The 23,684-nt window shown below is 30.1% G+C and overlaps 13 protein-coding genes across 13 annotated transcripts; 7 read left to right on the plus strand and 6 right to left on the minus strand.

Annotated features, from left to right (window-relative positions):
* Window positions 1–792: 792 nt before the first annotated feature.
* On the plus strand, window positions 793–3,003 carry SCDLUD_003981 (uncharacterized protein; the record flags this gene model as incomplete). The annotated part of the gene is made up of 1 exon (XM_046076752.1): window positions 793–3,003. One exon carries the CDS (start codon window positions 793–795, stop codon window positions 3,001–3,003), a length of 2,211 nt encoding a protein of 736 aa, XP_045933629.1.
* A 635-nt stretch (window positions 3,004–3,638) lies between these two features.
* SDH3 (succinate dehydrogenase cytochrome b subunit SDH3) lies at window positions 3,639–4,166 on the plus strand (the record flags this gene model as incomplete). The annotated part of the gene is made up of 1 exon (XM_046081611.1): window positions 3,639–4,166. One exon carries the CDS (start codon window positions 3,639–3,641, stop codon window positions 4,164–4,166), a length of 528 nt encoding a protein of 175 aa, XP_045933630.1.
* Window positions 4,167–4,776: 610 nt separating this feature from the next.
* On the plus strand, window positions 4,777–6,324 carry TGL1 (sterol esterase; the record flags this gene model as incomplete). The annotated part of the gene is made up of 1 exon (XM_046079204.1): window positions 4,777–6,324. One exon carries the CDS (start codon window positions 4,777–4,779, stop codon window positions 6,322–6,324), a length of 1,548 nt encoding a protein of 515 aa, XP_045933631.1.
* A 984-nt stretch (window positions 6,325–7,308) lies between these two features.
* Window positions 7,309–9,066, plus strand: CTK1 (cyclin-dependent serine/threonine protein kinase CTK1; the record flags this gene model as incomplete). Its single annotated transcript, XM_046079203.1, has 1 exon — window positions 7,309–9,066. One exon carries the CDS (start codon window positions 7,309–7,311, stop codon window positions 9,064–9,066), a length of 1,758 nt encoding a protein of 585 aa, XP_045933632.1.
* Window positions 9,067–9,217: 151 nt separating this feature from the next.
* HSK3 (Hsk3p) lies at window positions 9,218–9,550 on the minus strand (the record flags this gene model as incomplete). The annotated part of the gene is made up of 1 exon (XM_046076751.1): window positions 9,218–9,550. One exon carries the CDS (start codon window positions 9,548–9,550, stop codon window positions 9,218–9,220), a length of 333 nt encoding a protein of 110 aa, XP_045933633.1.
* Window positions 9,551–9,893: 343 nt separating this feature from the next.
* Window positions 9,894–10,475, plus strand: SPC24 (kinetochore-associated Ndc80 complex subunit SPC24; the record flags this gene model as incomplete). Its single annotated transcript, XM_046076750.1, has 1 exon — window positions 9,894–10,475. The coding sequence occupies one exon, from the start codon at window positions 9,894–9,896 to the stop codon at window positions 10,473–10,475; it is 582 nt and encodes a 193-aa protein (XP_045933634.1).
* Window positions 10,476–10,671: 196 nt separating this feature from the next.
* MRPL31 (mitochondrial 54S ribosomal protein mL60) lies at window positions 10,672–11,067 on the minus strand (the record flags this gene model as incomplete). Its single annotated transcript, XM_046079202.1, has 1 exon — window positions 10,672–11,067. One exon carries the CDS (start codon window positions 11,065–11,067, stop codon window positions 10,672–10,674), a length of 396 nt encoding a protein of 131 aa, XP_045933635.1.
* A 460-nt stretch (window positions 11,068–11,527) lies between these two features.
* On the plus strand, window positions 11,528–11,905 carry CMC1 (Cmc1p; the record flags this gene model as incomplete). Its single annotated transcript, XM_046079201.1, has 1 exon — window positions 11,528–11,905. One exon carries the CDS (start codon window positions 11,528–11,530, stop codon window positions 11,903–11,905), a length of 378 nt encoding a protein of 125 aa, XP_045933636.1.
* Window positions 11,906–12,342: 437 nt separating this feature from the next.
* APL2 (Apl2p) lies at window positions 12,343–14,565 on the minus strand (the record flags this gene model as incomplete). The annotated part of the gene is made up of 1 exon (XM_046079200.1): window positions 12,343–14,565. The coding sequence occupies one exon, from the start codon at window positions 14,563–14,565 to the stop codon at window positions 12,343–12,345; it is 2,223 nt and encodes a 740-aa protein (XP_045933637.1).
* Window positions 14,566–15,560: 995 nt separating this feature from the next.
* Window positions 15,561–16,934, plus strand: ASC1 (40S ribosomal protein RACK1; the record flags this gene model as incomplete). The annotated part of the gene is made up of 2 exons (XM_046079199.1): window positions 15,561–16,094; window positions 16,512–16,934. 2 exons carry the CDS (start codon window positions 15,561–15,563, stop codon window positions 16,932–16,934), a joined length of 957 nt encoding a protein of 318 aa, XP_045933638.1.
* Window positions 16,935–17,438: 504 nt separating this feature from the next.
* Window positions 17,439–19,727, minus strand: OCT1 (metalloendopeptidase; the record flags this gene model as incomplete). The annotated part of the gene is made up of 1 exon (XM_046079198.1): window positions 17,439–19,727. The coding sequence occupies one exon, from the start codon at window positions 19,725–19,727 to the stop codon at window positions 17,439–17,441; it is 2,289 nt and encodes a 762-aa protein (XP_045933639.1).
* Window positions 19,728–20,168: 441 nt separating this feature from the next.
* SCDLUD_003992 (uncharacterized protein) lies at window positions 20,169–21,776 on the minus strand (the record flags this gene model as incomplete). Its single annotated transcript, XM_046079197.1, has 1 exon — window positions 20,169–21,776. One exon carries the CDS (start codon window positions 21,774–21,776, stop codon window positions 20,169–20,171), a length of 1,608 nt encoding a protein of 535 aa, XP_045933640.1.
* Window positions 21,777–22,106: 330 nt separating this feature from the next.
* Window positions 22,107–23,441, minus strand: SCDLUD_003993 (bifunctional folylpolyglutamate synthase/dihydrofolate synthase; the record flags this gene model as incomplete). The annotated part of the gene is made up of 1 exon (XM_046079196.1): window positions 22,107–23,441. The coding sequence occupies one exon, from the start codon at window positions 23,439–23,441 to the stop codon at window positions 22,107–22,109; it is 1,335 nt and encodes a 444-aa protein (XP_045933641.1).
* Between the last annotated feature and the right edge of the window lie 243 nt (window positions 23,442–23,684).

Here is a 23,684-nt window from a genome sequence, read left to right on the forward strand (position 1 = left end):
ATGGATTAAAAGTGAGGGTCGGAAATTTAAATATAAACCGTTTTTATAAAGGATAAGTACAGAGAAAGTGGCTAAACGAGATGAAAGGGTGCGTAATGGGTGGTGGTAGTTTATTTAAATTATATATGGCATATCTTACTTATTTAATTTCATTTTTATTAAATATATTTTTTAATTTTTTTTTTTAAATCTGGGTTCGGGGGATCGGGTTGAGGGGATCGGGTTGAGGGGATCGGGTTCTGGATATTTTAGTTTTCATTTTTTCATTTTTAACTCCTTTTCCAATTAGATGCCCTTTTCATACTTCTCTTTCTTTCCTCTCCCCCACAACTTAGCTTTACACTCCACATCTTTTTACTTTCCACGTTCAAGCCCACAACCTACCCGCACTTTTTCACTTCTTTCTTTCAATTCTCACTCCTTTCTTTCAATTCTTACTCCTTTCTTTCACTTCTCCCTGCTTTCTCCCCCCCCCCCCCCCCACAAAAATAAATATACATATATAAAAAAAAAAAAAAAAAAAAAAAAGAATAAAATAAGGAGAGAGAGAAAGAGAGAGAGAAGAAAAAAAATTATCTATTTCCTTGCTATATCAAATAATAAAAATATATTATAATTAAAATACTTACGAACAACTAATTTTAATTGAACAAAACTACTACTAAAGTATTATTTAATTATTACTACATCACTATAATAACTGTACAGTATATAGCATTAAAAATATAAAGAAAAAAATTTTTTTTTTATTTTTTAAATGAATCCAAAGTTAAAATATATTTATGGGATAGAATGATGTGTAGCATAAATGGTAATAACAAAAAAAGCATTAATAATACCGCTAATTCTGAGTTAACTGCTGATTTAACTATTGATTCCAAGAATATTGTCAATTATATTGAAAAAAATAATAATGTAGAACAACAAAAAAAGAATATCATTATAACCACATCAAGGCAATGGACATTGGATGATACATTACCACTAAATAATTCAAATTATAATATGAATACCAATACCAATAACAATAACAATAACAATACCAATAACACTAGGAACGATAACAACGAAATTAAAAACAAAAATAACAACAATACTACTGCTAAAAAGCTTATTCAAAGTTATAGTATGGATAGTACAGCATCTACCCTTGGTGAGGGTGGAAGAAGTCAAAACATGAGTATTACTAATAGTATTAATGAAAATTTGCTTAAGTTAGCACTAAATACGAATACTACCAAGGTACCGATAAAAGAAATAAATAATCGTAATACAAACACTAAAAAGGTCAATAATACCGGTGCCCATAACTTTGTGGATTTCACAGAAATTAAAGAAGGTTCTGATACTAATGATACTGATACCTCTCAAAATAAGAATAAAACAAAGAACAGACATAATAACAGTGTACAAAGAACGAATTCAATGAAAAAATCCTCGCTAGATGATATAGCATGTAATACCAAAAAAAACAAGAAAAAAAGTAACATTCCTATTTCTGCAAACAGTGGATGCACTGTTAGTAATGAGATTACTCCTACAGTTACTAAAAAAAAAAGGAAGACCAAAGCCGAGATCTATGCAGAATTAGAACTGGAATGGAAAAGCGTATTACAAGAAAATGGGAAACTAAAATCAGTTATAGCCAAAATAAAGCAGGAAATTGAAATATATACTCACTATTTAGTTAATCAGGAGACAAAATTAAAATTACAGAACAAAAAAGTGATAAATGCATCATTAACTCAACAAAAACAACAAAAATTAAAGCAAGTGGAAGGGGACGAAAACATTACTGTTGAGTCTGTGAACAATAGAAGGAAAAGTACCTTGATAAATAAAAACAATACTCATAAAGGTGCTATGAATATGGATAACAGTGTTGTTGCTACGATTCATACTTCTAATGATAAAAATAACAGCAAAACTGCTTCCAACAACGGCAATAATAACAATCATGGTAATACTAATGTTGCCACTGCCACTACTACTACTGCTAATAATAATAATAAAAGTATTCTGGAAAATACTTCCTTTAATTTACCTATCGAAGATAATCCTATAATGTTTGACACAACCTTACCCAAGTTAGAAGCGTTGCTAATATTTGACGATATTACACCAACAAGCGGTACCACCACAACTACAGCCACGACCCAAAATAATACACCAGATACAACAACAAATACCAATAGTACTGGTATTACCGTGGCTGCCGGTAATAATAATAATAATAATAATAATATTACTGCTACAGGGATTAAGAGAAAAAGAAGAAAGAAATCCGCCACTTCTGTTAGCAAAGCAAGTACTACTTCTGCACCAGCTGATACAAACATTGTTAGCACAGAGAGTAGCAACATTATGCTTATAGATGATATGCTAAATAATAGGTTTTTTGAAACTTTGCCCAATGCCAACATTGATGCGAGTCACGCATCTTCCAATAGTACTTCTATCATGACAGATAATTTATTTTTTTCTCCATCGCCTCAAAGTTTAACGCCATCTTCCACCAGTATAAGTTTAAGTCCTATAGTTAGTTTGGATAACGGCAACCTTAGCACAGCAACAAAACAAAAGAAACATAGGGGCAGAAGAAATACCATTTCGACTGAGAATATTAGCAAGACCTCTACCACTACAAGCACTAAGCCAAGAAGGAAATCAGTAAAGGGCAAATGTGGTAATACAAGGGGCAGAAAAAAGAAGACGCCTATTACTGCTGTCACTATTAATACGAATGACGATAATGATAAACAAGCTTTAAAAACACAGTCATCGACAGCGCCACAACAACAACAACAACAAATGGCCGATTGTTCAATCGCTAATATTGGGAATGACAAGAAGGACAACTGTTTAGCGATACCCACTAACAAAGAAGATGATAGTGGTGAAGCAACTTTAAATACAAATACACCTCCTACATTGGTTAACGACTTAGAGCCAGATGATATTATGTTAATGAACACTTTAAGAACGGTTCTGGACAAGATGTAGCAATGTTTTTATAAATGTGTAGAAAAATAAGGGGAAGCGGTGTAATGGGTAAAAATAGATTGTAAAAATATCGGCACCGAGATTGTCCGTTTGGTTGTGTGTGAGATTTATTTTCTTTGTTTCGGTTACTTTAACATAATGCGCGTACATATATTAAATTTATTTATTTTTCTGGTTTCAAAAGAGGGATAAAAATATATAATAATAATAATATTAAACAATTTAAAGAGCGAAAGATCGTGCAATATCCATGCCATCTTTCCTTCCTTTTAAACGATCATCAAATTTATATATTTAATTTATTTTTTTTTTTTTTTTTTTTATTTCTTTTTCTTCTCACTCTTTTCCAACTGCCTTTTTTTTTTTTTTTTGTTTGTTTTTTTTTTCTTTCTTTTGACTTAAAGTCTTTACAGAACACAGATTATATTTATTTTAACGGAATTAGTTTCTATCATTTTATTCCCATCTTTTCTTCTTCTTTTTCTTTTCTATCTCTATAATTCTCTTTCCCCTTCTCCCCCCTCTTTTTCTTCTTTCTTAAATGTATTCCTATTGATTTTAACATAAACGTTAAGAAGAAGACACAACAGGTACTTCACATAATAAACCCATAGGAAAAAAACAAAATAAAAGTTATGTTTAAATTTGTTGGACTAAACTCTACTGCTACTAAATCAGTAGCTATGAAAAGATTAACCACTGTTTCTACTAGAAGATTATTTAATACAGAATCTACATCCACTGTTCAAGCTCAAAAATTACTAGAGGCTCAACGTGGTGCCAGACCAATTTCCCCACATTTGACCATTTATCAACCACAATTAACATGGTATTTGTCTTCTGTTCATCGTGTTAGCGGTGTTTTTATGGGGTTTGTCTTTTTTGGTACCACAATTGCCTTTGGTGTTTCTTCATTATTCAATTTGGGCTTGAATACTGAAAAATTAGTTAAATATTATCATGAAAAAATCCCAGCCTGGTTTGACTACACTGTCAAGGGTGGGTTTGCTTATATATTTGCTTTCCATTTCGGTAATGGTATTAGACATCTGATTTGGGATACTGGTAAGGCTTTTACCATCCCTGGTATTTACAAAACAGGTTATGCCGTTTTGGCTTTGACTGCTGTAGCTGGTTCATACTTGTTTAGCTTGGGGGTTTAGATTTAATGATTTAGTTAAATTTATCTATTTATTTATTTAATTTATTTATTTATTTATTTATTTATTTATTTATCAATAGTTTCCAATATTAGTATAATATTTCCATATATATATTTTAATCTTTTAGTTAGATTAATGTTATTTCCCAATTATACCCAAATCTAGGTACCTTGAGCTATAAATGCTCTATGGCTTGCAGAAGAACAGAAACAAAATAACATTGTAAAAGTTATATTTGAATAATTACAGCACCAAAAGTATCTTGTATCTTCTGAAAGCCGACATATGCGCTTATCCGTGTGCATTTCGGTATTACAAAATGCCGTAAAACCATATTTTTGGGTCAGTTTATTTTTTTTTTTTCTTTTTTTTTTCTTTTTTTTTTTAATTGCTATTTCAAAAAAATCAAATATATTTTAAAAATCGTATACGTGAAAAGGGGCATATTTTCGAACAAATAGGTAAATATATAAATAACCAGATATTAAAAAAAAATTTATATATATATATATATATTATGAAATAAAAATTCAGGACAATCATTCGAATACACTTACATATCTTTCACTTCATAACAATTATCACACAGAAAAACCACAAATAATTAAAAATGATACCCTTTGTTGGCAGATTAACATTAAATGAATGGTTACTTATATTTTTAGTATACACCGAAAAATTACTGTCTATATTTGTGTCAATATTTGTGCCGAGAAAACTAACCAAATTCTCTCAATATATATTAAATTTAATAATATACACCATAGTACCAGGAATTACTAATGATGGCAAGGGTACTAGTAACGGCAGCATTTCAAAAGAAGAATTAAAATTAATTAATTCTAAAAACATAAAGGAAATGCTCGAGCTGTTGGATCCAAATTTGAAAATGGAAGAACATATCGTAACTACGAAGGATGGCTATTTACTTACCCTACATAGAATACCACCACGCAATATTAATGCTAATGGCAGTAATGGTGTGATTTATTTACATCATGGGTTATTGATGTGTTCAGATATATGGCTGTGTCATACGCATGATGATAACAGCAACAGAGAACGTAATTTACCACTATATTTATATTATTTGAAAAATTATGATATTTGGTTGGGAAATAATAGAGGGAATAAATATTCTGCGTATCACGTGGATAGATCAATTAATGAAGAAAAATTTTGGGATTTTAGTATTGATGAATTTGCTATGTTTGACATACCAAGTACAATTGATTATATATTAAATATAACCCATGTTAAGCAAATTAATTCAATAATTGCGTTTTCACAAGGTTCGGCCCAAATTTTTGCTTCTCTAAGTTTGCATCCAGAATTGAACTCCAAAATTAACAATTTTATAGCATTGGCACCTGCGATGACACCTCCCGGATTGTATAATCCCATTGTAGATACTTTAATGAAAACGTCGCCTCAATTGATATATTTGTTTTTTGGTAAAAAAATATTATTACCAAGTGCAAACACTATTTGGTCCAAAGCGTTACCATTGCAATTTTTCATCAAGTCTATTAAGTTGGCAAATAAATTTTTGTTTAATTGGGAATCACATAATATTAATAAATGTGAAAAAGTTGCTTATTTGAAATTGTATAGTCCTACCTCAGTTAAATGTGTAGTACATTGGTTTCAAATTTTAAATGCTCAAAAATTCCAAATGTTTCAAGATATATCATCACGTCACCTGAATGACGACAGCCTATTCAATGCGATGAGGTTTCCTACAAAAACGAATATCAAAATACCAGTCCTTTTAATATATGGAGAGACTGACTCTTTGGTGGGGGAATCAGCCATTAATATCATGATGAAGAACTTGCCAGAATCAAGCACCTTCAAAGTGTGTGTTAAAAATCATGAGCATTTAGACATTATCTGGGGTGATGATGTCGATCAGGTGGTTTATCCTCATGTTTTAAAGTTTATTGAATTTTGGAATTCAAATAGTGAAGATATTACTGCTGTAAACACTATTGGCAGTGTCAATGACCGCACATTGACTGGTTGCAAGAACCAACAACATGATCAAAGTAGAATTGCTAATAAAATTAATACTACTGTTGGAAGTGCTAATAATAGTAGGAATAACAGCGTTACTAATATCAAATTAATCAAGCATAGTAAAAGGCTGTCTATTTGAACTTATCATTATTATTATTATTATTTAATCCCTCGTTTTATTAAGCGGTATATATTACTGATATATATTGTTATACATGCATTATATAATAAAACACAATGGGAATATAATTAGCTAATTAATATGAACATAAATATGTAGAATTGAGGAGTAATATTTGCTTACTTGCAATAGATAAAACATCCTATCTCTTAATTATTAGTGTCAAAATCAAGACATAAAAGAAACAGATTGGATAATTAGTTATTTATTACGATCTCCGGTTTAAAAGTCGTGTTCGGATCTTTCGGACAAATTGTTATACTTGGTTTATCCACGGCGAAAACATTTTGGCGAGTAGTTAAATAAAAACCTTATTTAGGGCTTGCTTGTGGGTGGGAGGCGCCTTTAATAATATTTTATTTTCAATCTCAAAAAAAAAACAAAACAAAAAAAAAAAAAAAAAAAAAATTTAAACTATTTGTAGTTTTCTACTCTTTTTAGTTTCATTTTGCTGTTGAAAAGAAATATCCTTCAATAAACCAAAATACATCACTAAATATATATATATAACAACAAGTAAGCTATTTCTAAATCACATAGAAATATAACAGAAAGGGCTATTAATAACAAAAAACCATTGTTGAAAATTAAATAATAATAATAATAATAATAAAAAAAAAAAAAAAAAAAAAAAGGATAACAAAAGCTCATCCCGATTTTTACAGATTTTTTATTTCAAGCTATCGAATATTGAAATTACCAGTGGCCTACATCTATACAGCTGGCCCAAATATTTATTATCCATTATAATTTTAATACTCTATTAAGTTTTTTTTTTTTTTTGTTTTTTTTTTGTTTTTTTTTTTGTGTTTTACATATATATATATATATATATATATGGATTAAATTTGTATTGAAAAAAACCGAACTTAAAAATTACAACTAGAGGGAACTGAAATATATATATATATATATATATACATATACTAAACTTCCATCAAAATGTCATATAGAAATAACTATAATAAAAGACCCTATAAAAGCAATAACAACACTGGGTATTATAGGGGAGGAAGAGGGGGAGTAGGAAGGGTAGGGGCAAGAGGAGATACAAGAGATAACTATTATACTAAAAGACCACGTTACGATGGTAACAACAATAATTATTATAGCAATGCCCCACAAGTATTGAGCCGATATAATAATAACAATAATAACAATAATAACAATAATAACAATAATAATAATAATAATAATAATAATACTGGTGGTATTAGATCTAGTAGATTTAATCCAAATAGCGGTATTAGCACCAATAATAACAGAACTAGAACATTTGATTTGAATAATTTACCAAAAGGCCCCAGAGCAACGGTAATACCGATAACGGCAAAAAATAAAACTTTAGATATTAAACGACAACAACAAAGATATTGCATAACTTGCGGATATCCTGCCTTTAAAAAGTTGCAACAGGTTGGCGAGGGAACTTATGGGAAAGTTTACAAATGTGAGCATGCAAATTATTCAGATGAAAGTGTTGTTTCTAACAATGTCGATACCAATAGTAAAAATCACGGAAACTTTCTAGTGGCGATTAAAAAATTACGATTAGATAATGAAAGAGATGGTTTCCCTATAACATCGATTAGAGAAATAAAGTTATTACAAATGGTATCCCAAACTGATACAAATTCTATGAATAATTATTTGAAGGACGATAAAGGGGCAGACCTTGGAAAAAACGGTAAAGAAATGGTAGACAAACACGATGTAAAGGATAACAAAAATATTAGTTTATTGGATGAAATAATGGTAACTCGTGTGAAGAACCACGATGGAATCATCAAGGATTCCACTGCTTCTGATGTTCCAAACAGCATAGACTCAGACACAAGTCATACAACCAGTAAAAGCATCAACATGGTTTTCGAATATTGCGAATTGGATTTAATGGCCTTATTAAACTTTAGTTCGCTAGAAATAAAAATGTCAAACGTTAAGGACATTTTCCAACAAATATTAAAGGGTATATCGTTTCTACACTATAATAGAATAATTCACAGGGATATCAAAAGTTCGAATATATTAGTGAACAAGCTGGGTCAAGTTAAAATAACGGATTTTGGCCTTGCGAGGTTTATTCCAAATGTTACTAGCTCCTCGTCTACTAATGTGCTCCTAGGACATGAGGAATATCTCAACCCATATTGTATAGGTAATAAACAGGGAAATTTTACAAATAGAGTAATCACATTATGGTATAGACCACCGGAATTACTATTGGGTACTACGAAATATGGATTTGAAGTTGATATGTGGGGATGTGGATGCTTACTTTTAGAATTGCTTAACAGGAAATCGCCATTCCAAGGTACAAACGAATTAGAAACCTTTTATGACATAGTCATGAAGTTGGGGATGCCGACCTTGGAAAATTTACCTCAGCTATTTGAATTTCCTTGGACCTTTATGCTTTTGGGAAATCTAAACACAGCACCTACTATATCTTTTTTAAACAAGCTTTCTCAAGATGATGTGAAGGAATTGTGTCAAGGCTTATTGACTTATGATCAAAATAAAAGATGGAATGCTGATAAATGTCTAAAACATGATTTCTTCAATAAAAACGAACCATTAGCTGAAAGAATGACGTTTGCTGATGATCAAGAATGGCATGAATTTGAAGCTAAAAGAAGACAGAAGAGGGCCGCCATCAAGGCTAGTAATAATGCCAATAGTACTAAAACACATAGGTAATAAAAGACGATGTTACAATTTAGAGAGGGGGGGGAAAGAAGAAAAAAAAAAATAAAGATAGTTTTGTATAATTTGGTCATTCTTTATATGATATTTATGTATAAAATATAATTATAAAATATTAAAGCGCATTAACATCTATATATATACTTTAAGCATCATTGTTATTTTCATCATCATTAAAAGCGTCATGTATTAGTTCTTGTTCAAAATATCTATTAGCACCCATCAATAATGACCCATTTAATACGCCGATACGGCCAATTACATCTCTGTTAGCTACCTGATTTAAAAATAACAATTCTTGCTGAGTTATTGAAATCTGTTCCTTGAATTTTTGCAATTGAGTAGCTAAATTTTTATATAAACGTTGTTTTATTAGCAATGGGGTGTCTGTATCCAAACAATTTGCAGAGTCATTATTATTAATATTTGTATTACTGGTGGGCATATTTGTACCTGATGTGTTAATAACTTTGGACATAATTTATTTTATTTTTATTTTTTCTATATCTATGCACTATATTTTAGTTTTATTAAGTTGAATAAATAATTTCAACAATCTATAACTTTGTTGTTGTTTTAAATTGGTTTTTTTTTAATGGAGCCATTTATCTATTTTTTTTATCTATTTTTTTATCTATTTTTTTATCCATTTTTTTATCCATTTTTTTATTGATTTATTTTTTTTTTTTTTTTTTTTTTTTTTTTTTCTAATTTGTAATTTTATATTTTCTGTATCTCAAAGCTTCGTTGCTTCGATGTCCAAGTAAAATAGATTATCCCATATCATACATATATAAACAATCAATTTTAAAAGCCAGCATATGACTGTATCTACAATTAAAGAAGCTACTGAGTTATTGAGAGAAACAACATTTACGTTAAATAGAGATACTAAAACAGCAGCACCTAGCTCAATAAGAAAAATAAAAGAATCTTTAGAATCATTACACGATACATTTGATCAAAATATACAGCTTAAAACTGGACAACTAGTAAATTTAAATGAAAAGTATAATGATCTATCTGACAATATCAAAGTTTTAAATGACAAACACATAACAAATGAAAAAAAATGTCTAGATATTGATAGAGAAATAGACCAAGTAACTAAAAATATTAATATTTTGCAAAATGATATTATGATTTTACGGAATAAATTGGATGCTGATCTAAAAGAATATGTAGAAAATACTGATAATACAAATGGATCTGATATTCATAATCTGGATAAAGACACGACTAACTTCCTAAAACTTCAGTTATTTAAGAGTTTGGGATTGTTAATTGATTTGGAGAAGCACCAATTATTTATCAAAGAAAATGAAGTGTACAACTATGAAGATGAAGATACTTCCAATAAAAGCAATTTCATGAAAGCCAAATATATATGGGATAAATTATGAATTACTACTACCATTGCTAATAATAATAATAATAATAAAAGATTTTTTCTTTATTAAAATTCATTCTTTATTTCTATTTCTTATTTCTTATATAGATATTTAAAAATAGATAATATATACATGGAAGTCTTATTATTAATAGTTGGACACTTGTAAAATCAACCTGAATTACAGCACAGAATAATAGGTGCTGCGTCTAAAAGAATTGTGGATTTCTTCTATTTGATAATCTTGTCCATTTAGGAACTTTGTGAATGCCCTTTCTGTACCCTTTACTATATTTGGAATAAATAGTATATTTGTCAACAGGGCTCATTTGTTCTTCTCTTGGAAAATTCTTGGGTTTACTTAAAAATGCTAAACTTTTAACTCTTGGTTTTAGTAATTTCTTCATAACTATACTTTTTTCAAAAGGAATATTTTTACTTTCACAACGAGAGACATGCAAACCTAACTTTAGATTATCTAAAACTTTATCAACCTGTTGCAATCTACCTCTTTGTCTGGCTTTTTGTAAATTGGACATCTTCCATGGTATTTTCCACAACAACCCACCCAAAGCAGGTTTGGTACTTTTAAAACAACCAAACATGACTAGATATTTATTTATTTTCCTTTTTCACTTGTTTTGAAATACCTATGCAAAAAAGAAAAAAAAAAGATTATTTCTTTTACTGATGAACTGACTTTGAATATTCGAATAATTGGCGTTAGAAAAGGCAAATCCAACAAAGAACGAGTTTCAATTTCAAGGAAAAAAAAAAAAAATAAAATAAAAAAAATAAAAAAAAAAATTTCTGTTTTCTTTTTCGTTTGTTTGTTGCCTGATTTAAAAATAAAAAATAAATTAAACCGAACAACCAAAAAAATAAAAAAAAATAAAAAATTCTTGGATTAACATTTAAGAATTATTCAATCAAGCTTGAATAATTGTATATAACAATAAAAACACAGCTTTCCAATTCATATTAAATACCTGAATAGAGAAATATACAACAATTGAAAAAAAAAAAAAAAATATTACCTAACTCAGCTTATACTTTATCACCCTCATGTCTACTACAAAGGATATCACCCCTGTTTCAAATGACAGTTCAAGTAACAAAAATATAATTTCTGATACCAACCAAACCTCCAACGAATATAGAAAATCCCATAGATTACCTTTATGGGTTTTAGGTCCAAGAGATGAACAAGAAGCTAGAACCAATTTAAAAAAAATGGCATATGAGAAATGTGATATTTTTATCAAAGCTATGGCTGACTGTGCTAAGCAGAATGGTATCAAAGTGTTTCCTGAATGCAATCCACAAAAGGAAAAAATGGCAGAATGTGTGTTGTTCTATCAAACAGACGAGTACTTGGACGAGCAACGTGATTTAATGGTACAAAAAAAGATCAAAATTATGGAAGATCGTTTGAAAAAATGATAGCCATTTGTAAAAGAAAGGTGGGTTTATATTTGAAGGTACATCAAAAAAGCATCATCTTGTAAATATACGTGTATGCTAGAGAGGGTGGGGGGAGGGGGAAGAGAGGAAGAGAGAATTCAAAATACGCAAACTCAATAACTTCTGTGTAATATGAAAAATTTTTAAATATAAAGCACGATTTTTAAAAAAACATCAAATAAACTAATAGAAATAAATTGGTCAATCAAGTAACATATATAAATATATACAGTAATGAATAGAGATGGTTATGGAAACGAAATAATGTATTACTTGAAAAAATATGCATCTTTTCATCACACTTAATCATAAATCACTGGCATCTAAAAAAAAAGAAAAGAAAAAAAAAAAAAAAAAAAAAAAAAAAGGAAAAAAACGTAAAGTATATGTTATTATTATTACTAATGTAGGTACGATTAAAATAAATCAAGTAAATCTTGAGTATTCCTAGTGCTGTTTGGATTATTATTATTATTATTATTATTATTATTATTATTCAGTTTTTGATCTAGTTGATTATTACTACTGGCATGATTATTTCCTATGGAATTAGCATTATTATTAGTGAAAATGGATGTTAGTAAAGTACTATTATTATTATTACTACTATTATTATTTATTTCCACGCCTCCAAACAAGTCACTTAGTTCATCAAATGTAGTACTATTATTGTTATTAACATCGTTAGCATTCTCAGCATCATTCCCATTCAAGTCCAATAAAATATCTTCATTCTTAGATATCTCAGTTTGGGCCAAATTAGCCAATTCTCCAACGTCTTTGCCCCTAATAATATTTGAATTTTTATCCATCAATAATTTACTTTGTTGTACTGTTGCCATTTCATTAATGGGTTTAAAATAAACTGAACCTAATGTAGATAGTTGTTGTAACAAAACTTTTAAAACCGGTTCGGGAAATTTTTCTATGGTATCACTTATTTTGGGCAAGTCACCCATGTCACCAGTATTGGTAACCGTACTTAATTTACTAATTAAGGATTCATCTATGGACAAACATCTCCAATACATAATAGCCATATCTCTGATATCTATCTCTGTGGATTCTTTACTGCCCATATCTAAAGTTTTTTGCAGTATAGAACCCCCTAGAAGCTTATGATTTTTAACAACAGTTAATAATATAGACATTTGCGTACAATTACCTTCTTCTGTAAATGAATCAACAAAATTACCTATCACTTGACTAAATTTCGGAAACTTGCTAGGATATTCTCCCATTAGCCAAACTAAATTACATTTGCTTTCATCCTTAATAAGATCCTCGCACACCGTTGTCGCATAATTAACTATGCTATCCAAATTCTGAACAGTATTTCTAACAATCTCACATAGTGCAATTAAGCAGTCGTCAGGACAAGATGTTACTTGAGTAGTTAAAATTTCTACAATTTCAGGACTCAACGATGGACATTTAATAGCTAAGGCAGACATGCACATTACGCTTTTATTCACCAATTCTGGGGTAAATTCAGTAACATATTCTCTTAGCTCTTGCAAAAAAGATTGATATTGTTTCAAGTTATTGGTTTTACTGTTACCAACAATGCGCATTAAAATATCCAATTTTTCCAACTTGACATACAACGGATCATTGAATTTTAGATAAAAAATACGATACTCTTTGGTTAGTATGGTAGGATATTTTTCCACAATTATTCTAATATTTTTCAAAGCAACGTATTGCAATTCAGGTGGCGTACTCATCATGCTAACTAGTGCAGATGCAACTTTGGGAAGATAAGAAGTAGCTGCCGAAGAAGTAAACAAAAATTCCACATTTTTCAAAACAACTTTAACACTGCCCAAAACAACGGCAGGATTGGCGTGTTGCAAATGGGGCACAACTCTATCTATAACTTTTTTGGCATCCATTTCGTCTACAGAATTGTACTCGGCAATTGAATTCAATATAGTGACCCTACCCCACTCGCTGCTTTCATTCAATGCATTTAACAATTTTGTAATTATTGTATTGCTGTGATCATTTATTAAACTTTTATAATTAATGGTAGGGTATAATTCCATTAATGAGGCCATTGCGTTACTTAAAACAATCGGATTACTTTCATTCTCTAACATTGGGATTAAGTCATCATGTACCATATTTAGACACAATTCTTCGTTCAATTGAAATAATTTGCTAACACAAATCACAGCTGTTTTCCTAACATATGGATTATCGTCTTGTAAACATTTTCTCAAAGGAGTTTCGACATATTCCATAATTCTGTCAACACGAATCATGCACATGGTTCTAATAGCCATGCACCTAATCAATGGGTTGGGGTCGTTGCAATCAGAAACAAACGTGTTCACGGCTAGAATACATAACTCAGGATGTGTTGTAGCATAATTCATTATGTATAAATATACTAGTTTTTTCTGTTCAACATCGGCAGTGGCCATATTGGTCAAAACGTCCGGGAAAAGAGATGAAACATCCTTACCTAAAGTCATTTGTTGAATTGTTTTTTTTATAGCATCTTTTCTTGTTTGAGGATATGGAGATGCTAAACAATTACGCAATTCTGATAGTTCGCCCTTTGATGAAACTTTAGGGGCAATACGAACTGCATTAGATATGAATTTCCTTATTTTTTTATCTAACGGTGGCATTGGATACGAAAGTTCAGTTGGTGTATATTTGAAGTGTACCTTGGACGATTTGGAAGGATGTTTTTAACGCTTTATATATGTATGTATATATATATATATATATATTACCCCTTTCTTTTTAAACGGATGATTGTAAGATCAAATATAAAAAGTAAAAAAAAAAAAAAAAAAATGAAAAAAATACACTAATCAGTTTGAATATATAAAAGGGTAAATAAATAAATGGAAAGTTGTTTGTTTCAATCATAAATAAAAAAAAAAAAAAAAAAAAAAAAAGTAAAAGTTTGTAAATAAAGCAAACAATATGCCAAATTTTACTGCCATTTAATCAAATTTAAAGTACACAGAAATATCCCTAGAAATCCACCTGCAATCAAAATTTTATACCAGCCAATAAGCTGGGTGTTCCATAAATGCTTTATCCGAAACGTTACGGATAACTCATATTTTTTTTTTTTTTTTTTTTATTATCAAGAAAATTACTAAAATGAAATCCGTACATTATAATAATTGTTGAAATTAAATATTAAAAAAAAATTAAAAAAAAATTAAAAAAATGAAAAAAAAAACATTCTTAAGTATGTGTTGTATGGGTGTTACAAACCATTTGTGACATACTGAAAAATACGCTTAAAGGCTTTGACACCACCAGTGTAAATTTCATCACAGTGGTCACATAATTTAAACTTTTCCTAAATAAGAAAAAAAAAAAAAATTTTTTTCCTTTTGCACAGAAAAAAATTTTTTTTTTTCTTTTTCTTTTTCTTTTTTTTTCAGATTTTATTGCCATTTAGTATAAATTAATGCATAATTTTACTGAACTTTTTATTCAGGTAGCTTTCCTTTCTTTTCTATATCAAGCTCCATCTTAATTTTTACTTGAACAAATACTGTTTTTATTTATTTCTTGACTTACAAAATTTACTTTAATCTTTTATTAACTTTTTCACATTAATTTAAAAAAAAATCAAATCATCATAAATAGAATTTGCAAAATGGCTACTCCATCTTCAGAAGTTTTAGTTTTAAGAGGTTCTTTGGAAGGTCACAACGGCTGGGTTACTTCCTTGGCTACTTCTCCAGCTCAACCAAACTTGTTGTTGTCTGCTTCCAGAGATAAGACTTTGATCACCTGGAAATTGACTGGTGGTGACCAAGAATTTGGTGTTCCAGTTAAATCTTTTACTGGTCACTCTCACATTGTCCAAGACTGTATCTTGTCCAATGACGGTAACCATGCTTTTTCCGCTTCCTGGGATAAGACCATCAAGTTGTGGAACTTGGCTACTGGTGACTGTATCAACACTTTAACTGGTCACTTGGGTGATGTTATGTCCATTTCCTACAATGAAGACTTACATCAATTGGTTTCTGCTTCCAGAGATAAGACTGTTAGAATTTGGAACACTTTGGGCCAATGTTTAGTCACTTTAATGGGTCACTCTGACTGGGTTTCCCAAGTTAAAGCTGTCACTAGTGACAAAGGTAAGCCAATTGCCTTGTCTGCTGGTTCTGACAAAATTGTTAAAGTATGTTTTGATTTATGAATCCTTTTATTATTGTTATTATTCCAATTATTTTCCCCTCAGAATTCCTCACTGGTTGAGAAGTTTAAGTATGAAAGAAAAATTTTCGCGGAAGGTCATTTCATATGATGTAATTTGATTTTTAATATTTGCTACTTCAGAGGGTATAACCCAATGAGACTTTTTTTTATCACCAAGATCTCTGATGATTTACCTATTTCCTAATTTTTTCTTTTCATATTTTATTCCAATTTTTTCTTTTTTTTTATTACTATAAACTGGTAGGAATGATTTGGATATACTCCAAAAAGGGGGAGGGCGAGAAAAAAAAATAGACATTTATACTAACTTTTTTTTTTTTTTATACAATGTTTTCATTTACTTATAAAACGTTGAAGAAAATTAACATTTTGTTTTTAGTTTTGGGATTTGAGAGATTTCCAATTAGAAGCTGACTTCATTGGTCACAACGGTTACATTAATGCTGTTGCTGCTTCTCCAGATGGCACCTTAGCCGCTTCTGCTGGTAAGGATGGTAAAATTATGATGTGGGATTTAAACCAAAAGACCCCATTGTTTACTGTTGATGCTAAAGACGAAGTTTTCGCTTTAGTTTTCTCTCCAAACAGATTTTGGGTTACTGCTGCTACTGCTTCTGGTATTAAGATCTTTGACTTGGAATCCAAGAGCTGTATTGAACAATTGAACCCAGAATTTGCTGGTTATACCAAGGCTGCTGATCCACATGCTATTTCTTTGGCTTGGTCTGCTGACGGTCAAACATTATTTGCTGGTTACACTGATAATGTCATCAGAGTCTGGCAAGTTATGTCTATGAACTAAGTCTTATAAATATATATATATATATATATATATTATTTAGTTTTTAATTTTTCTGTTTCCTTTTTTAATTTTTAAAAGAATATGTATAGAAGTTTAGGCCATGTTTTTAAAATTACTAGTGAATAATCGTCATATTATGGGATTTTTGTAGTATATTTTCGAGAAATAGTTGAAACTTGGCTTTGTCATACATTTTTATAGAATGGTAGGGAACATTTAGTAATGTGTTTAATGGATGTTTTTTTGTTTTTTTTTTTGTTTTTTTTTTGTTTTTGTTTTGTTAATAAAGTGCTGCGCTCATATTATAGATTACTTTTAATAACTCGGTTTTGAATAAGTAATAAATATACGTATAAATATAACAAAAATATTAAATGCACTAAATGCAAAATATTATAAATATTAACAGGGAAGTCTCTAAAAGCTATTGGTTTTAACAAGCACTCGACAACAACAAATAATTGAATATATAAGATGCGATAATAATAAACGGAAAAAAAAAAATCATAAATTACTGGAAGTATTCCCAATGAATTTCATTGCTTTTTCATCCCCTTTGGCCAATTCAGGTTTATTAAAACACAAGGCTAAACATTCCCAAGGATCTTTGGAACCACCCCATTGCAAAACGCTTTGTTTGAATTTTAAACCTGCTTCACTAGAAAAAGGATCGAGAGCAAATAAATGGTGGTAAACTTTAGATGCAATAGCACGATCCAACAAATAGCTATAATATAGTGCGCCATATCCAAATAAATGGCCAAATTTGCCAACCCAAGTGCTAACATCATCACTTAATATCTCCATTTTTAACTCAAGATCATGATAAGCTTTGACAATGTCATCAGGATTTTCAGTATGTAAAACTTGATCTAAAATAGCCATCTTAAGTTGTTGGTAAACCTCAGTAAATTCAAAATCCCTATTTTGATGGGTGATTTTATTCAATGTTTCAATGTCTAACTTTTCACATGTTAAATAGTGATTGCTAATTTGATGCAAGACTCTGGGATCTTTTGCAAAATGTTCCATTAGGATACTTGGTAATTCAACAAAATCAGTAGCACATCTGGTACCACTGACGTTTTGTAAGTCGGTTCTACCAAACATTGAGTGCATTGCATGGCCCATCTCATGGAACAAAGTTTCCACCTCGGATAATTGTAGAAAACATAGCTTGTTCCCGTGAGAATCCTTTTGACTTGTACTAAAATTGCAAACTAAAGAAATCACGGGAATCTGGTACAGGTTCCCATTTGGATCGGTGGTTGTCTGTGTTAGTGTTGGGTCAATATTTTCGTCGGGAAACAACTTTCTGGAACAGCAAACTGTGAAATGTGCAGGGTTACTAGTTTTGCCATGTCTTTCAAATAAGTCACAATAAATAACACCAATTAAACTATCATTGTCCAATTCATTTACGACATTAAATCTTCTCACTTCATTGTTCCAGGTCTCGCCTGGTTTGGGACAAACAGGTATAAATTTGGCTTTGTAAATTGAACTAAACAAGTTTGACAACCCATTCATAACACTTCCCAGGGAGAAATATTGACTAACGTCATCTTGATCTGTCAGTCTTCTTTTCTTAATCGACTGCAAAGTACTGTAATAATCTCTATCCCATGGTCTAACTGAAACCACATCATTTTGGCAGTTTAACTCTTCGATTTTTAGCTTTCTTATTGGCTCCAGTTCTTTAAAAGCTTTTGGTTTCACCACTTGAACTAGAGAATTCAGGAAATTCATCACATGTTCCGGGGTTTTTGCAATTTTACCCTCTAACTGATAAGACGCAAAATTAGGGAAATTCATAGTTGTTGCCAAAACCATTCTTAAATGTAACAACACTTTTAGTTTTCCAATTTGTTCAGGACTACAGCTATGCAAGGCAGCCCAAACCTGCTTTCTAATTTTTTCATCTGGACATGACCTTAAAATAGAATACGGACCGTGGCTATTAATAGGGATTTTGTAGTTCTTCATAGAAATATCTTTATGGAGGTTATTCAAAATAATGCTTGGCGTCTTGCTTTTGTCCAATTCTGCAGCATTAATTTTGATGTAATTGGTTGCTGCATAATCAACATTGTTAATGAATTCTTGGCCAACGACAGAGATTTGTTGAGATAACGTTATAAAATCTTCTCGAACTTTAGTATTTTCCATAAAATTCCCAGATTTTTCAAAATCTTCCAATAAAATCTTTCCCACTTTAAGTTCTTCTTCTGTTAAACTGGATAACAATTCAGGGGTGTTTAACACCTTTTTTAATGTTTTACACAAAACCAAATCTGTATTTAAAACATTCATGAATTCAAACATTTGTTCATAACATTTTTGAGCTGCATCAACAAAAGAAGGTTTTGGATGTGACGCCCTAATAAATTCACATAAATCAATAACTCTGCACAAGGTATTACTTAACTCATCCATTCTTCTAATATATTTTTTCAAGCCTTCTTTGCTTGTGTCTTTGTGCATCTTATCAACCAGTCCCTGAGCTAGTTTTAAACAATACGCAGAGTATTTTATTAGACCATTTGAATTGGTTAAATATCTATTTTCAAATAAACCGGTTGGCGAAGAAGAATTAATCTTGAGATTATTCGATCTTATTTCATCCCAATACTGTTGATCATCAAAAATTTTTTGAATATCTGATTGCGTAGAGGAGGTACTATAAAAGTTACAATGACCAATTTGCTGGAAGCATAAATATGATGATGATGAAAAAGGCTTTGATAGTTTATTTATATTACGTCTTAGACAAATTCTTGTTAAGCTTTTCATAGCTGATTATTTTGAGGTTTTATTTGGTCTATAGTAGGATTAAATAATATATTATATTTATAGTATTGTATTTTCTTTTAGTAGCTAAATAAAATAAAAAAAAGAAAACCAAAAAAAAAAAAAAAAAAAAAAATTTTTTTTCATCAAATTAGCTGAATTTTTATTTGAATTAAATAAAAAGCTGCAAAAAATACAAACTGAAATTTGTACACAAATGTTAGACTATCAAACAACTAATAACCATAATAAATTCAGATTTTAGAATATATATATATATATATTATCTTATTTTATTTTGTTGTTTGCGCCAATACTCAAGTTTCAGATATAAAATTAATCAAGCCACCATTAGGCAAGTGATATCTGAGCATCACATTACATAGTAAAGAAATCGATGTTGAATATTTATTTATATACCTATATTTACAGTAATAACTTATTTCATTGGTCCATTTTTTGTTTTGATTCTAATTGCTTTTTTTCAGCTTTGATGGCTTGTAATTTTTTTAGTTCATTTTCGGCTTCAGTAGTCAATTCAGCAAATCCAATTTGTTTAGACATAGATAAAGAATCATTCAATAATTTTTCAGCTTGGGGTAAATGGTCCAAGTGCAAATTCACCACACCTAAACCGTATGTAGATAAAACAATAGCTTGTGATACACTCGGATTCAAGCCATTAATATTGGATTCAAATCTTAATTTACTATGATTTCTTGTAAATTTAATTATAGCTTCGTAGCATTCAATAGCAGCTTTATAGCATTCATCTTTGCTTTTGTTATATAATCTCATAGTGGTTGTTAAATTGAGGTCATCGGCAACACCTTCAGTGTTAGTAGAGTTTAAGCTTTCTGGATGTTTCTGTAAATAATTTAGTTTACCTTCAAACTCTTCGCCCCTTAAATACAATAAAGAGCCTAAATTAGCCTGTGATAACATGATTTGGCCAGGGGCCATACCAGCTAAAACCATCCACTTTAAGGTGGTCAATTTATAATTAACTGCAGAGGCAATATCCTTAGTTGATAGGCACATTGCAGAATATAAATCCCGAGCAGTAAAAAACTCATCTTTAAATGGAAACCATGCATAACTACTTTTTTGCTCCAAATCTAAGGCGATATACCCGTCAGTATCTAAGAAAATATTATCTTCGTTAATCATATTTTCAAAATTTATAGTACCACTATACTTATGTTCAATTTGTTTTTGTAAATCATCCTTGGTCAAATTATTTAATGGAAATTCAGGCGACTTGGCCATTAATTCTTCTTCTGCTAGCAATAAGTGCGATAATAACAATCCTTTTGCAAATTGGAAAACTTCTGGATGTGGCTGACTACTCATATTGAATTGTAGCCATTTGATAACACATCTCAAATCTTTTTGGATATAGTGTGGTTTTTCCATCTCATCAATATCATAAGTTCCATTCCTTAAACAATCATAGTATCTATAGGATAATTCTAGATAAATCCTACTGGCATTATCAACCATATTTAACTTTTCGTACATTTCTGCAACTTTCAATTCAATCCCTGTATAATCATCAGAAATTTTACTCATTCCGACCTCGTCAGCTTTGTCCAAAGCTAAAAGATAGTACTTCAAAGCAGCTTGATAATTTGGCATGCCATTATTATCCCTGTTATCATCACGCTCTTCCCACAAGCCCTTTCTCAAAAATTTTGCCACTGGATAGGGGAAATTATGTTTTGGCCAAGCCCAATATAAAAGTCCAATTAAACCGGCGGTAATGAAAAAAGCAGTTCGTAAAAACACAATTTTTTTATTTTTCTTTGCAGCAATTTCTCTAGCTGTGGTCATTGCATCTTTGGGTGGTTGTGATAATGATTTGCTGACCAAAGTACGTTTTGTGGAAAGTTGAGTGTTTCGGAAAACTTGATTATTAATATTAATATTATTATTATTGTTATTAGTTAAGGGGGTTATATTAGTAACATTTCGTTGAACAGCGGATATTTTCTGGAAGATTGAAGGGTTATAATTAAGTTTTGATGATCTTAATAAAACCTTGTTGAACATTTCGATGGAGTTTTAATTTCCTTTCTTGTTTCTTTATAAAAGAAGTTACTTTTAGCTTGCAAAGTTTGGAAAATGATTTCAATTTTACGAATTAGAATAAAATAAAAAAGGAAAAAGTGTTTTGTGAGGGGACGGAGGCGAAAATATCTTTTTTTTTTTTTTTTTTTTTTAAAAGTGACAAATTTGCTTTGTGCTCTTTCTTTTTCCTCATACAATTCTTTAAGACTTGAAAATAAAATTAAAAAAAAAAGTATACATATATAATCTAAGTTGTTACATTTATAATCATATGGATATAGCATCTGCTCTGTTTTCCTAATATCAAATATTCTACCTGGTATTCTTTAAATGTTGTTCCAAGATTTGTCCGGCCAAATATAAACTCCCACAAATTACAATATTTGTATGTGTGTCGTAATTATTTTTTATTGAAATTTGTCCATCAGAAAATACACTATTTTTAAATATTTGACTTAAATCAGGTTCTACGATTACTTGGTTCGTAAACCCTTTTTTGAGAATATGCTGAGCCAAAGTATCAGGGTCCATACTGGCTATCCATGGCATGTCTTGAACAGCATTAAATTGAGTTACAATAACTTTATCATTACAAGATATTGAAAGTCCACGTAATAATCCATCTACATCTTTACCTACTGTCATAGCAATCACAAAAATCAACCCATTTTTATTACTATCCAATGTTGGTCTAACGTGTTGTGTTAAATATTCACCTAACTGCTTTGCCCCATCCTTATTATGTGCACCATCTATCAAAACATCTATTGGGTTTGATTTGTGATCGTATTTTAAAGACAGTTTCTGTAGTCTGCCATACCACTTTGTCTCATTAATACACTTAAAAATATCATCATCGGAAATCAATAAATTTGCATGATCTATGGAACTTAGATACCTCATTGCGTATAATGCATTTAATAAGTTATACCTCTGGTAACCCAAAACACGATTGGTGAATTCTTGAAACTGTATTGTTTTAGAAATATCTGTTAGTTCCCAAGAACTTCCAACCTTTCCACATTTGTCTATAAAGACTTGTAATATTTCTTTGTCATTTGTACCGTCAATGATTACATGTTTAACACCTTTTTTGATAATTCCAGATTTCTCCTTTGCGATATCAACCAAGGTATTACCCAATAACTTTTGATGATCCAAACTTAGTTTAGTGATGATACAACATAATTTAGATTCAATGACATTTGTGGCATCGGTGGCACCACCAACACCAACTTCTATCACGCAATAATCTACTTTATTATCTTGAAAGTATTTCAAAGCAATACAAGTTAGGATTTCAAAATTTGAAGCTTTAATTCCATAGTTTGTGTTTAGTGTCGCACATTCCTTGTAATAAGTTTGATAATGTGACATTGGTATTGTTTTATTATTAATTGAAATGCAATCTGAGGGGTGGATTAGATGAGGAGATGTAAATTTACCAATTTTTCCATTATTATTGTCTCTCATGTTGTTTTTACTGTTGTAATTTTTTATAGCTTGAATTAGCATTGTAGTTAAATACGAACAGGTTGATCCTTTGCCATTGGTTCCCCCCACATGAATAACTTTTAACTTGTTAGTGTTTACATTGGAAATTTTAAGTAGTTGAGATATTCTGGATAAACCTAGTTTGATGGACATTCGTAATTTGTGAATACTCTTGTTTTAATTTAAAAGTAAAATTCTTTTGAATAATAGATGGTATTTTTAGGTATAGTGAGCTGTGCTTGCTGGTAGTTGTTTAAAAGTATAAGCATTTGGTTTAATTTTTTTTTTTTTTGAATAAGAAAATATATTTTTTATTTTTTTTCAATTGGATTGAACCGAGAAAAAAAAAAAAAAAAAAAAAAAAAAAAAATATTTGATTTCCAGAAGAAAAAAAAC

The sequence above is a fragment of the Saccharomycodes ludwigii genome, chromosome V, assembly GCF_020623625.1.
Source record: "Saccharomycodes ludwigii strain NBRC 1722 chromosome V, whole genome shotgun sequence".
NCBI lineage: Eukaryota > Fungi > Ascomycota > Saccharomycetes > Saccharomycodales > Saccharomycodaceae > Saccharomycodes > Saccharomycodes ludwigii.